Genomic DNA, 14,593 nt, shown 5'->3' with positions numbered 1-14,593 from the left:
TCCCCCGTTCTCCTCATCGCTGGGCATCCCAGCGATCCCACATGTATCCCCTATCCTGTGGATAGGGGATGCATGTCTTTTGTAGGAACAACCCAATCAGTGGCGGCGCGCTGTAGCGGCAATAGCGGCTGCTAGCGGAGCCTGCGGCCATGGGAGGGGGCCGTGCCGGCGGGTGCCACGGGCCCCCTCATGCTGCAGGCCCCGTAGAAGTCGCTACGGCTGCTATAGCGGTAGTTACGCCACTGCGTGTAGGTTTGTACGGTGTAAAAGTACAGCTCCCAGCATGGCCGGAACAATGGTAAGGATATGCTGGGAGATGCGGTTTCACAAAAAAAAAATCATACCACCCATCATCTCGCTGCAGATCATACAGTGACTACAATACTGATTAGAGGCAGAATAAACACTTACATTAAGTGACTCACCGGTGACGTCTCAGATTCTAGTTCTTTTCTTCTCCCTCCGGTTCAGACATCTATGATGGATTTCTCCCGGCCATGACCCATTTCTGCAGTTTTCCGTTTAGATGTCTTCAGCTTCTCACTTTTAAAACATTTCTGCACCTATAAACAAAGTTAAAATTCTCAACACATCTAAATATAACGGTCACACAGAAGCCCCTGTAGATAGTGCCCACATATGGACTCCAGAGCTGCAAGGCAATAGTGCTAACCACTGAGCCACCGTGCTGCCCTACATATAGCTTCCCCTATAGTTAGTGCTCCACGTATAGCCCACCTCTGTAGATAGTGTCTAACATATAGCTCCCCCTGTATATAGTGTCCCACATATAGCCCACCCCTGTAGACTGTGCACTACATATAGCCACCCTGTTGCTAGTGCCCCACGGGTAACCCACCCCTGTATATAGTGTCCCACACATAGCCCACCCCTATAGAAAGTACCCTAAAAATAGCTCCCCTATAGATAGTGCTCTACATATAGCCCACCCTTGTATAGTGTCTCACATATACTGCCCCACATATAGACCCCCCTGTAGATAGTGGCCCACATACAGACCTCCCATGTAGCTAGTGCCCCACATATAGACCCCCCCCCTGTATATAGTGGCCCACATACAGACCTCCCATGTAGCTAGTGCCCCACATATAGAGCCCCCTGTATATAGTGGCCCACATATAGAGCCCCCTGTATATAGTGGCCCACACCCCCACATATAGACCCCCCTGTAGCTACTGCCCCACATATAGACCCCCTGTAGCTACTGCCCCACATATAGACCCCCTATATATAATAGCCCACATAAAGATGACCCCCCCCCCCCCCATTATAGATAATGCCATTCACATTTTTGAGGGGAAAAAAATAAATAAACTTGGCATACTCACATGATCCCGTTCCCACACTGTTCACTGGCGATGCAGACATGCTCTCTTCTGAGCATGTCTGCAGGAGCTGAACGAGCGTCCTCCAATGACGCTGATTGGCGGGGCAGAATGACTTGCCCCGCCAATCAGCACCTTCCAAGCATGGAAGCGGCGCGATGATGTCATCGCGCCGCTAGCCAATCAGTGTCATTGTAAGGCACTGGATGGTCAGGCACGGAACATGCCCGGCCATTCATTGCTAACACATGTATTTAGCTGCCGCTAGCACTGGGGCCCCCTCCGGTGCTAGCGACACCTACAGGCATGATGAGAGGGCCTGTGTAAGGCTCGGCAGCGCGGGCCCCACAGTAGCGGCGCTACCGCTGTAGCAGCCATAACGGCTGCTAGCGGCGCCACCGGGCATTTGGGTGGGCGTGTCGGCTGGCGGCACGGGCCCCCTCAAGCCCCGGGCCCCGTAGCAGCCGCTACTGCTGCTACCGCGGTAGTTACGCCACTGTGCACACCAAATTTAAGGTAAAGGGTTCATGTAAAAAAAAAATGAATAGGTAGGTGAATCCAAAGGAAAGAGCTTGGTATCAAGAAATACCATATTCCAGAACATTCAGTCATTCAGGAACTTCCTCAGGCATCTTTAGGTAAATCAACATATAAGTGCTTAGTAAGCATGTTAAACTTAGTGGTTGTATGAAATAAGCAAAACTTGGAGGCTTTCTTCCAGAAACGGCGCCACTCTAGTCCATGGGGTTGTCTGGTATTGCAGCTCAGCATCATTTAAGTCCATACAATACCAGACACCATTCATAGACCATAGGTGGCAAGGTTTTTACAAGAAAGCTACGATTTGTCTTTGTAATCTCCTACTACAACCCCTCTTGAGCATTTATGCCATATATGCAGGATATTCCACAAATGTTCGATAGATGCGGGTCCCACCTCTGGGCCCCACACCTAACTCTATAACAGGGACCCCTGACCCCATCCTACCTCCCTTTGCTGCTTTCTGTCCACTGACAAGGTGGTCAGGAGTATGGAAATGGCTGAGCTATGCTGTTTCCGTAACTCCCGTTTACTGACTGTTTCCTTACGCCCAAAGACTTTGTCAGTCAGTGGCAATCGAGCAATGAAAGAAAGAGGTAAGACACGGGGCCCCATTAAAGAGATGGGTGCGGGACCTGCACCTATCGGACATTTCTGGCATATCCTATGGATATTCCATAAAAGTCCAGGATGGGAAAAACCCCTTTAAGTCAAGGCAACCCCATGACACGTGTGTGTGGGGCGTTTCTAATGTATGATGTGGGCTCGGCATGTGTTCTACAGTTTATGGTCTTCACATTAGTAAAAATGGGTCACTTCTGGGCTATAGGGCATTTTAACTAGAGATCTTGACCCAGTTTTTTACTGGGCTTTCTCCATGTGGCATCAGAATCCAAATGTGTTTAGGAAAGCCAGCGCTACATGAGGCTTAAACAAGGATAAGGGTAGGAATGCACCCCGCAGATTTTCCGCAACTGATTGCGGAAAATCCACAGCATATTACAGTAGCAGCAATCTGGTTGAGATTTCAACAATTCTCGTCCACATATTGCGGAGAAATGCAGCCGAAAAAAACGCACATAAATTGACGTGTGGTTTCTTTAACCGCAGCTTGTCAATTAATGCTGCGGAATCGCAGCTCTTCAATGGAAAAACCCGCAACAGAATTCAATGGTGCTTAAACCTGCAACAAAGTTGTGTGCGATGCGACATTTGCAGTGTAATCAAATCCATTCCGCCGCAAAAAATCTCAAGAAAAAAAATAGTTCTACTTACCCAGAGTTCCCTGCTTCTCCAGTCCAGCCTCCTGGGATGACATTTCATCCCATGTGACTGCTGCAGCTAATCACAGGCTGCAGCAGTCACATGACCTGCAACATCATCCCAGGAAGCCGGACTGCGCGCAGAAAAGAGGGAGGGGGTAAGTATGAACTTCTTGTGTTTATTTTTTCTGGCGCTGCTTTACACCGCGGAAGTTCTGCCGGAAAAATGCCACATTCCCTGTGGTGTTTAGGGCGGATATGCTGCACAGCTTGAGGCAGCGTATCTTTCCTGAATACGCTGTGTTCCTACCCTAAACGTGCCAGAATTCTGGCTCCATTTGTGCCCAAAAACTTGCGCCAGATTTATTTTTTTACACACGTTTTGCACATCACTGGACAGATGAGTGTCTAGAAAGGGGGTTTCACTTAGTGTTAAGCTTTATTCAGACAAGCGTGTCAAATCCATAAAAACGTCTCTCACTCGTGCGGGACCCATTTTCACGGATCCCTCAGACTTGAGTCTATTGAGGGATCCATAAAAACAGACAAAATAGGACTTGTCCTATTTTTCACGGGCCCTTGACTGTCCGTTAAAACAATGGCCGTGTGAATAGCCCCATAGAATTACATGCAGCTTTGTGATGGTCGTTCATAAAAAAAAAGTCGCACGGCCGTCTTATACTTTAGTCTGAATAAAGCTTTACTGTGCTTAGAGTAAAATTTTGCACCAGAATCCAACCTTCACTAAGTGGGGGCATAAGGAAGAGAAGTGTCTAACATAACTAGCAAGATGCACCAAATCTATCACACAGCACGTGCCAATATGACCAATCTGGCGCTCCTGCCTGACCTAGTCCGTCTAAATTTAACGCCTCGTGCACATGACCGTGTGCACCAGCCGAGTCCTGTCAGTGATCCGAGGAAAGATAGAATATGTCCTATCTTTCCTCGGATCGGAGACTCTGATGGTTTTTCACGGACCCGATTTCACCGGTGAAGTGAATGGGTCCGTGAAGACTATTGGGTGCCACTGATGCCATCAAACTGCCCGAGTGGCACGGTCGTGCGCATCAGGCGTAAGACTGATCTCCCCAAAGTAGTTTTTCACCTGTTTTTTTATTTTCAACACAGCTCCAATCTCATGCGGTCTCCGTGAACGGGCAGCCTGTGGAGGAACCAATGGACATAATCATCAAAGTTCTTGACCAGAATGATAACAGACCCAAGTTTACAGAACCGGTGTTCAGAGGATCGGTCAGAGAAGGAGTCCCACCAGGTGAGGCTGACATCACTGTCTGCACACTTGTCTTGTGTGATCCCATATTTGTTTCTTATTGGCTATAAATGAATCCTTTCTTAGGGACGCCTGTAATGAACGTAACTGCAACAGATGATGATGACCCGGAAACATCAAATGCTGCTATTGGTTATTCCATTCTAAAGCAGGAACCTGAAGACCCAGCGGCTGGGCTCTTTACCATCAATAGCGTGACCGGTGTTATCAGTGTGATTGGGACCGGACTGGACAGGGAGGTGGGTGCCTTGTTTTTGTTTTTTTTTTAATACAATTAATAACTAAAGGTGTTTTTGTCAGCCACCTAACCCTAGTTTTGTATCTGCAGAGAGTACCAGAGTATATACTGACTGTACAGGCTGCTGACATGGATGGTAACGGTCTGTCCACCACTGGAACAGCAGTTATCACAATCTCGGACGCCAACGATAACGCCCCAGTGTTTAATCCTGTGAAGGTAAAAGTTCATATCGAGGTTTATAATATACAGTAGTCACCGACAAAAGGGGTAGAAAGATTACTTATACATTAGACGTTATTTATGCAACTGGACGTAACTTGTCTATTGTAAATATTTCGCTCCTGTGTCTAATACCCTAGAACTATCCTTGATGCACTTTTGTGAATGCCAACATTATAAGATTTTATACTTTATGATGGATCCTCCAGCACAATTTAGTATTGTATTTACATTGGTCCTTTGCATAAATTTACAAGCCCACATATTTAGGAATATGCATTAATTTATAATGGATGGCTAACAGTGCCACTCTAATTTACAGACTGTGATTGGTATTGCAGCTCAGCTCCACTCGAATGATGAGCTGCAATGCCAGACACAGCCCATGGCCAAGAGTGGCGCTATTTATTGCCGTGTTGCAACCAGGTTTTGCTTACACCCACTCTGTAATGGTGCTCTGAATGTATGGACTTCAAACACCCATTCTGTACACTGCTGTATTATGGCTCCTTTTTGGACAGAACCAGAATAGGGCGACCATAGAGGTGCATGATGCCTCTGCTCTAACTCCTTATGCCTCCAATTTCATATAGATGCATATGTTTTTTTGTCTTTATGGGAGGATAGCTTCATATATACGGCAGCACATGGAGGCTTTGCAGTTCCGTCCTATGGAGCCATATGGCCTCCATGCGCTGCCGTATAGACTCTGTGCGCACAGCTCTGCTACCTGCATGAGCCTTCTTGCACCTAAAATAGGCTGTTGGCTGAGAAGACATGAAGATGATCAAGTAGTAATTAAAAAAAATAAATAATAATAATCTTGCATGAAAATTGTAACTTTAATCCACATTTTCCATCTTTCCAGTACACCGCTCTTGTGCCAGAAAACGAAGTGGGATTTGAAGTTCAGAGGTTGTCGGTCACTGACAACGACGAGGTGAATTCTCCCGCATGGCGTGCAGTTTACGAGATAAAAGGCAACGAAGGGGGCTTCTTCTCCGTTACCACAGACAAAGAGACCAATGAAGGAATCCTGACGACAGTCAAGGTTGGTGCCAGCACTCCCGTATAGAAGGCTGCAAGGTTTTTATGATGAGTCTTATTGTTTGGCGGAATGTAAACCCAAAACAGTGAGCTGTTTGGTGTCTGATTTCATCCTCCTGCCTTAAGTCGTTTATGTTTCTGTCCGTTGTGATGCCGGTATCTTCTGACTTCCACCTGACTTTCTAGCGCCTGTGACCTTGCTGTACGCTCCCTGCTGATGTTTATTAAAACAAAAAATTAGAACGCTTTAAATTGATCCATTCAAGGTTGCATGGTTATCTTTGTTGAAACGCTGCCCCTAGTGGACAAAGTGTGTAACTCCTCTATTGTATTGAACAAAAGCTGCTTGTGGTTAGATGATTGCATTATGTTCGCTATTTCCGACAGGATAAACAGCTGACTTCTGTCTATTTAAATTTTTATTTTTTAAATCCATTCAACATGATTTATCTCAATTCTGTTTTGAAATGTCTTCAGTCGATGTAAAGTTTGCAGTACCATGTGTATCGCTGCCTGTATAATGGAAATGTAGTAGGATATTGTAGTCACATTTTAAAGTATGCTTGCAGGGATTTGTAATTTCATCAGTTTCTTAGAATAAGGGCAAAAATGGAGCCAGGAGATAGAGAGAGATACATATATATCTCTAATTTTTTATTTTTTTATTTTTTTTACACGTGATCAAGGGTACAATGATGACCCATTAAAGGAGAATTCAAGGTAAAACTGATACGGTTATGCCTAGTGACTAAGGAGGGGGCGGTGCATGACACGGATTCAAATTACAGAAGTCGTGCGCTGCCCTCACTAGGCAAGACAGTTGTTTTTTTTTTCCTGGACTGTTCCTTTTAATGAGTGATTATGGCTATGTATCTCTGTTTGCAGATTGGACATATTTACTACCACTTATTGCACTAATCCTCTAATTTTAGGCCAAATGCACACTATACGTATTAAGTGTGTATTTTCCTGCGGCAAATCTTATTTCCCTGCCGTGTAATACAGTACCAGCAAAGTAAATGAGATTTCCAGTAATCTACACACTGCAGAATTTTTCTGCATGAAAATTGACCTGCGGTGTCTCAATCCGCAGCACGTAAATTTCTCACGTTTTCGCCTGCGAATTGTATCTAAAAGTTTAAAAAAAACACCCTAAAATCCACCGCATGAAAACGGCACCTATTTCTGCATCTTTATGTAAACCGCATCAAAAAACGCACTTGGGTGTGGCTTTTGCCTGCAGTTTAGTTGCAGACATTCTGCAACCTGTGCATGTAGTCTTAGGTGTGGCAATACCTGCATATACCTGTAGTTTTGGTGCTGAAAATCCGCAACGTGTACATGAAACCTAAGGGTATTTTCAGACAGGGCGGATACGCTGCGTAAAAGTCCACTGCCTATCCGCCCTGGATTCTGCAGGGAATTCCAGGCAAAAAAACAGTACCAAATTGTGCAGCACCTTTTTTATTTTTTATTTTTGGGCAGAATGTCCGCTGCGGTAAAAAGCATGTTAAAAAAACAACTCTATACTTACCCAACGTCCTGGCGACGCATCCCTCTTGTGTACAGCCTCCTGCGGTGACGTTTCATCCTGTGATTGGCTGCAGCAGTCACATGGGATTAAACTTAATCCCAGGAGGCTGGGCTGCCGGACATCAGAGGGACGCAGCATCGCCTTGACAAAAAGTAAGGTTTTTGAGTCACGTTTTTTGCGCCGACTCACAACTTTTTCCGCTGCAACATTTGTTGCAGGCTTTACCTCCAACAGAAAAGCAGCGGTTCTGCGGTATAAATTAACATTCTACGGACTATAAAACCGCAATCAATATTTTTTGGGCAGATTTTTTTTATTGTGGATGAGATTTGTTCAGATCTCGTCCACTCTCGTGCTACTGTATTATTATGCTGTGGAATTTCCACAACGATATACATTGCGGATAATCAGCAGTATTTATGCGATGTGTGAACGTACCCGAAATCTTTGGATGTTTGTATACTATACAACATCCTTCTCGTGTATGAAAAGATATAAGGATTGGGCCATCGGAGGGATCAAGTAACAAAAAAGTAAAGTAGAACACAAGAACATAAATAAAATTTATTTTAATATCCTACCAAAACCAATATGATAAAGGGAAGGTGTCATGAATTTTTTTTTTTTTTTTTTTTTTTTTTTTTTTTTTTTGTTGAGCAGTTGTGACAACTAGAAGACATTACTTTGAGTTTTAACAGTTTTTACTTCTTACCTCTTGTCTTTCTCTCGACAGGGTTTGGATTTTGAGACCAGGAAGCTGTTTGTGCTGCAGATCACGGTGAAGAATGAAGAGCCTTTTGCCGTCCCTTTGTCAACGTCAACGGCTACCGTGACTGTGAACGTGGAAGATGTGAATGAGGCTCCGTTCTTCATCCAACATGTCAGCCTGGTGAATGTGTCGGAAAACTTGCCACGTGGGCAGCAGATCACTGCTCTGGTGGCCCAGGATCCCGACAAGCAGCAGAACCAAAGGCTCAGGTAGGTCAGAAACCTTAAAGCAGATGCTGACGTGGACAATATGAACATTTCTACCTTTTTTCATAAATCTAGTAACAGATGAGCTCAGTATCTATGGTCATGGTTGATACTACCCCAGTCTACATGTTAAAATTGCGTGAGATTAGAAAGAGGCTCAGCTTTCTTTCCCAAAACAACACTATGGTATTGCACCTCAGAAGCAAATACCAGACAGCCTAATTGACTTGAATGGGGTTACTGTGCAATACCAGACAATACCCATGGGACAAGAGTGGCGCTGTCTCTATATTTGATATATCTGATATATAGATTTTTGTGTTGTGTTCGGCAGTCCTGACAACAACTTAACCTATATTTCTCATTTTGTAATTCAGGTACAAAATTGGTAATGACCCTGCTCATTGGGTCACTGTGAATGAGGAAACTGGCATAGTCACTGGAAATGGCAACCTGGATAGAGAGTCTGAATTTGTCAAGAATAATAATTACACGATCATTGTGATGGTGATTGATGATGGTAAGTTGTTTTTTTTGTTTTTTTTAATGCCCCAAAACTGTCTACAGCAGGTAAGTCCTACACTGATTTATTATGTGGTAGTTTTGGACCATCTAATTTCTGTATCTAACAATACACTGGTCTTGGCTTCAGGACTGACACACACAGGCAGCAACTTTGGCAGTTCCCCATCTTAGGTCATATTGTCGGCTCGCTGTCATTTTTTGTTCGTAGCCTGGGCTTAATCTTGTGAGTTTTTCTTATTTGTCCTCTTAAAGGGGATGTGTCGCTAGAATTTTTAAATTAATTTTTTCAGTTAAACAGTTAATGTGGAATCACTTTTATATACGGTTTTAATTTTTTAATTTTTAATTTTTTTTTCACAAGTCAGGAAATATTATTAATTAGATTTTAATTTATAACATTTCCATGTGCTGGCCACTAGATGGAGCAATTCCCAAAATTGCAGCATTGGCAATGTGGTAAAGCAACCTCATTGCTTTATGCTGAAAATTTGGGGTAGACACACTCACTCTAGTGTCCTCACACAATCCCCCCCCCCCTCCCTTATTCTGGCTAGTGCCAGGAGAAGGAGGGGGTTGAATCTTCAAACCCCCTACACTGTGTGTCGCCATTTTCTGAGCGACTGCACAGTGTAGGAGGATTAGATACAGGGCTCCGCAAACCGTATCACACGAACATAATATACACATCACATACACAAACATAACTTACCTGCTCCTGCCGCCTCCGCTCCTATACCTTGCATCTTCGCTGCCTTTAACATATGGCAGGAAGTCGTCATCTTACTGTCCGGCTGCGGCTTCCGGTCCACATGAAAATGGCGCCAGATTTCGCTCTGCCAAAGACATTCCTTTATGGTCTGTGTGGGAGCGGCGCATGCGCCGTTCCCACACACAGCGTACGTTCTAGTGAATTGAACGGCTCCTGTTCGCATTCTCTATGGGGATGTATGTGCCGTATTCCATCTCTGTATGTGTCAATCGACACATACAGAGATGAAGAAAAAATGGCAGCCCCCATAGAGAAGTAAAAGAGAAAAAAGTACAACACAAGAACACAAATAAAATTTTATCTTCATATAATACTAAAAGCAATATTATATAAAAAAAAAACTACAACACCTTCTCTTTAAGGGCCTGTTCACAACAGCATGGGTTCCGTTGCAGCTTTCCGTTGGAGGAACCCATAAATGGAAAGGCAAACGGAAACAATAGCTCCCATTTGCATTACCATTGGTTTTAATGGTAATGCTTCCGTTGCAAATGGTTTGTTTGTCCCCGTTCCATAAGGTTTCCGGGTGGTTGTTTTTTTAGGGGAAACAATGGCGTGTTTTTTTTTCGTTTTTTGTGGAAACTAGTCAGACAAACCATTTGCAAAGGAAGCATTACCATTAAAATCAATGGAAATGCAGACGGAAGCTTTGGTTTCCATTCATGTCCCTCTGACGGAACCCAAGAACGGGAACTTAACGCTGATGTGGACAGGCCCTTAGTGGGGATCTGACTTGGCATTCCAAGTATCTGAAAGCAGACTATATCTAAATATTGCTTTAAATAAAAATGTATATCTGTCTTTATAGGAATTCCCTTTGCTACTGGTACCGGTACCCTTGTCCTGCAAGTGCTCGATATCAATGATAACGGTCCTATTCCTAGCCCTCGTGCTTTCACCATATGCAGCCGGAGCCCCGAGCCTTATGAGTTCACAATCTCTGATGCCGACCTTCCACCAAACACCCACCCTTATAAAGTAGAGCTCACGCATGGCTCTGACATGACATGGACAGCTGAGATTAGAGGAATAAGTAAGTGGATTTAGGCATTGTGTAATACCTCTATACTAGAGTATCCTCTGTTTTTCATGGGCTTTGAGGGACTCTAACATTTTGATATTTGTTATCAGATTCCATGTTTCTCCAACCCAAAGAAGAGCTGAAGATTGGGGACTACCATGTGTACGTTCGCATGTTTGACGCACAGAACTTGGCACAGGTCACTGTCCTTAATGCTACAGTATGCAACTGTGAAGGCAGTAGTGTCTCCTGTCAAGACAAATATGTAGATAGTTTTGATCTGCCGATTATCCTGGTCATTTTGGGAGCCGTTCTCGCACTTCTAAGTAAGTAGTTAAAAAGTTAAAACTTGCTTCCTTTGCTGTTTTTTTTTCAGCCATCGTTGGTTGATTAAAATTTCTTGATGTACCTACACAGTAGATTTTTACACAACAAATCCACCCTTTTTTATGTGCGGATTTCACCCCTACTACATCGAAAATGTAAAATTCCCTTTGAAATCAGAGCATGCTCATTCTGCGGTTGATCAGAGTGTAAAAAAAAAAAAAAGGTCCTGCAGCATGTGGATGAGATTTGCACATGGCTGGGCAGTGTAAACCACAAATCGTATGGATAATCTGCATAATTTCCGTCCCGTGTGGATCTGGCCTAAGTGCTGTATTTTGCAATGGTATTTAACTGTACAGCTGTGATTTGGAAGCACTAGTTAGAAACTCTGTATTCACCAATGCACAGTGGTTTATGATCAGATCAGACATGTGACCTAAACTATGGATTCAATGTCAGCCTTATATTTAGGATGTTCAAAATTAAAGCAATGTTCACATCTGCATTCGGTATTTCCAATTCTCAGTCATAAGCGCAGAGCAACGAAAATACAGGACACACCGCTTCCATTGCACCACGGACACAACTGACAGTCGATGGAAACCATTGACTTTATGGTAAAACCATGAACGATGGAAACCATTAAACCATTTTCGGTAACTTCCGCTTTATCTGCAATGGAGCATCCAATGCAGATGTGAATGAGGCCTTACTAATAAGGCTGGTTCCTTAAAGTAGGGTTGCTAAGGTTATGATGACTAAAACAACGGAGAAGGTTTAGGCTGGGTTCACACGACCACATTAACGTCCGTAATGGACGGACGTATTTCGGCCGGAATAGTTATGTACGATGCTAGGAGTCCCTGCCTCTCTGCAGGACAACTGTCCCGTACTGTAATCAAGTTTTCAGTATGGGACAGTAGTTCCACGGAGAGGCAGGGACTCCTAGCATCGTACATAAGTATGATGCTAGGAGCCTGGCTCCCTGCACTGAGTTCGGTCCGGGACTTCCGCACGAAATACGTCCGTCCATTACGGACGTTAATGTGGTCGTGTGAACCCAGCCTTAGGTGGTTGCTTTAATTTCTCTAATTTGTCCCCTACAGTCCTCATCCTGCTGCTATTGCTGTTCTTAAGGAGGAAGAAGGTGGTAAAAGAACCTTTGTTGCTTCCGGAGGATGAGACCAGAGACAATATTTTCTATTATGGTGAAGAGGGAGGAGGAGAGGAAGATCAGGTGAGGGGGGGGGGGTTTGGTGTGAACGGTGCAATAATGTACTGTATTTGATTGCCATATCTGTGCCAAAACTCTTCAGAGTTAAACTAATGGTATCCCATAAATTTTAGGATTATGACCTGAGTCAGTTGCACCGCGGACTAGACGCTCGACCTGATGTAATGAGGAACGACGTGGTCCCCACCCTAATGCCTGCTCCACAGTACAGACCCCGACCCTCAAACCCTGATGAAATTGGGAACTTCATTGAAGAGGTAAGTTTTGAAGGAGGGAATTTTTATGTAGGGTAAAAAGTAGTAGACCCAACACCTTATAAAAATGCCGGGTTCAGCGATGAGATGTTGGGTCTACCTGCTAGGGTTAAATTGCCTAGTCGACAATTTCCTGTGAGTGGACATTAGTGAGCTTCCACGGCTTCTTATAACGGGAAGCTGCTTAATGGATTCTCAAGCTCATTAAAAGCAGAAATTACCTCTAAACAAGCTGACGGAACATTACCGGACTAATGTTCTGGAGGACTTTGCTCTTCTATTTTTATAATTTGATACTAAATCTGCTGGAGTGATACAAACATTTAATTCTAATTTTAAAGCTACACTTATTTTATATTTTCTAATGTGTTTTTTCATTTTTAATCCATTTTTCCCATTTTCTGTTTTCCCTTTTAAAGAACCTTGATGCAGCTGATAGTGACCCAACTGCTCCGCCATATGACTCGCTCCTTGTTTTTGACTACGAGGGTAGTGGATCTGAAGCCGCTTCTCTTAGTTCCATAAACTCTTCCAGCTCGGACGCTGACCAGGATTATGACTGTCTCCACCAATGGGGTCCTCGCTTCCGGAAACTAGCAGATATGTATGGAGGAGACGAAGACTAGTTTACTGGATACAGGTGGGACACTCGGTAGTCTGTCCAAACTAGAACTTCTACCACATCGCCTTAAACACTGGTCCAAAAAAAATATTTCTAGATGGTACTGAAGAATATCCTCCTTGTATTGTACCTTGAACCACTACTCGCATGTTTTGTGCTATTTTTGGCTTTTCTGCTTGACAATCTATGTGCGTTATGAAACCAAAGTTTGTCCAGAATGTCGGTCAGAACCAAAATCCTGTGCCTGAAGCGATTCTCGAACTAGAATACGCCTTTATATATGGCTCAAATGTGCCTTTACTCAGACGGTTCGACTGATGCGGTACTCGTAGTCATGGTTGCCTTGTTTTTAGAAATTGATCTACCACGCTTTTCTGAATGTTGACATTGAGTTTGCACCAATAAGACTTTCTACCCATCTCCTTTATACTAGGATATTTCTTTTCACATAATCCATTGACTTTCTTTTGGATGTTGGCCACACGAAAATGGAAAATGCGTAACACTGGGATGACTCGTGGACTAAGACTTTCCACCGCACAGGTTTAGCGATGGCCATCTAAACTCAGGAGAGTCTGCGGGAAAAGAAATGACCACCTTTTTACGGCTATAAATCATTGATGCCAATAAAGCTTCGGTTGGATCTCTTTATCCAGAGACCACTTATTTCATTTGGTTTCCCAAACTTAATGGCAGATGATTATCTTGGTAGGGTAGATCTTAGTACCGTTGTTTTTTTTTCCTTTTAAAGATCTGCCTTTTTTTTTTTTTCTCTCCTTCACAATTTGGGTTATTACAGCAGGTTTTTATATTGTGATTTTTTTTTTTTTAAATTTTGTGTACTATTTATAGGAATAAATTGTTGTGTTTTTTTTCTAACTGCAAAAAAAAGAGTTGATGTAAAATACCCAAATACATTTTATTAAAGTTTTTGTCTTTGTTTTTACTAACCTGCTCTCTAAATTTTGTGGGGAAATGGGGATCATAATTTTTTTTCAAGGGGTTCTTCACCTGTCTGGGTGTAGAAGCAACAAAAAGGTCATCTGGGTGTCGAAGGGCTCATGCATACAACATATTACAGCTCCATTCATCTTTTGTTTTTGTAGTCTTAATATGGAGCACCCAAGTATTTGGGGCTGGATTGTACCTCGCTGCAGGGAAGCTGTGCATGAGGCTTTAGATAAGATTCACACGAGCGTGTTCAGTCCATGATATACGGTCTGTACGTCGGCCTTCTTTCATGGACCGAACACACTGCAGGGAGCCGGGCTCCTAGCGTCAGTTATCTACAACGCTAGGTGTCACTGCCTTGCTGCGGGACTACTCGCCCATACGGTAATTGTGTTTTGTAAACTGATTTTAAGAGACCGGCTCCCTGTAGTG

The 14,593-nt window shown here is 43.6% G+C and overlaps 1 protein-coding gene across 2 annotated transcripts in view; it reads left to right on the top strand.

Moving 5' to 3' along the window:
* Positions 1–14,156, top strand: part of LOC142661213 (EP-cadherin-like) — a 39,070-nt gene extending 24,914 nt beyond the window's left edge. Inside the window, exons 7-18 of one of the 2 annotated variants that reach the window (XM_075838551.1) lie at positions 4,280–4,424; positions 4,509–4,681; positions 4,771–4,899; positions 5,771–5,953; positions 8,217–8,461; positions 8,836–8,978; positions 10,561–10,785; positions 10,884–11,099; positions 12,207–12,337; positions 12,448–12,591; positions 13,008–13,228; positions 13,644–14,156. In XM_075838551.1, coding sequence (XP_075694666.1) covers positions 4,280–4,424; positions 4,509–4,681; positions 4,771–4,899; positions 5,771–5,953; positions 8,217–8,461; positions 8,836–8,978; positions 10,561–10,785; positions 10,884–11,099; positions 12,207–12,337; positions 12,448–12,591; positions 13,008–13,214 — 1,941 coding nt within the window. In that variant the 3' untranslated portion in view covers positions 13,215–13,228; positions 13,644–14,156. Of the gene's footprint in view, positions 1–4,279; positions 4,425–4,508; positions 4,682–4,770; positions 4,900–5,770; positions 5,954–8,216; positions 8,462–8,835; positions 8,979–10,560; positions 10,786–10,883; positions 11,100–12,206; positions 12,338–12,447; positions 12,592–13,007 lie in introns of both variants that reach the window. The other variant, XM_075838550.1, reaches the window with a different exon arrangement.
* Positions 14,157–14,593: the final 437 nt, after the last annotated feature.

Source organism: Rhinoderma darwinii, chromosome 9, assembly GCF_050947455.1.
Source record: "Rhinoderma darwinii isolate aRhiDar2 chromosome 9, aRhiDar2.hap1, whole genome shotgun sequence".
NCBI classification, from domain to species: domain Eukaryota; kingdom Metazoa; phylum Chordata; class Amphibia; order Anura; family Rhinodermatidae; genus Rhinoderma; species Rhinoderma darwinii.
Note: the sequence above shows the minus strand (reverse complement) of the source record. Positions and strands in the feature narration are given on the sequence as shown.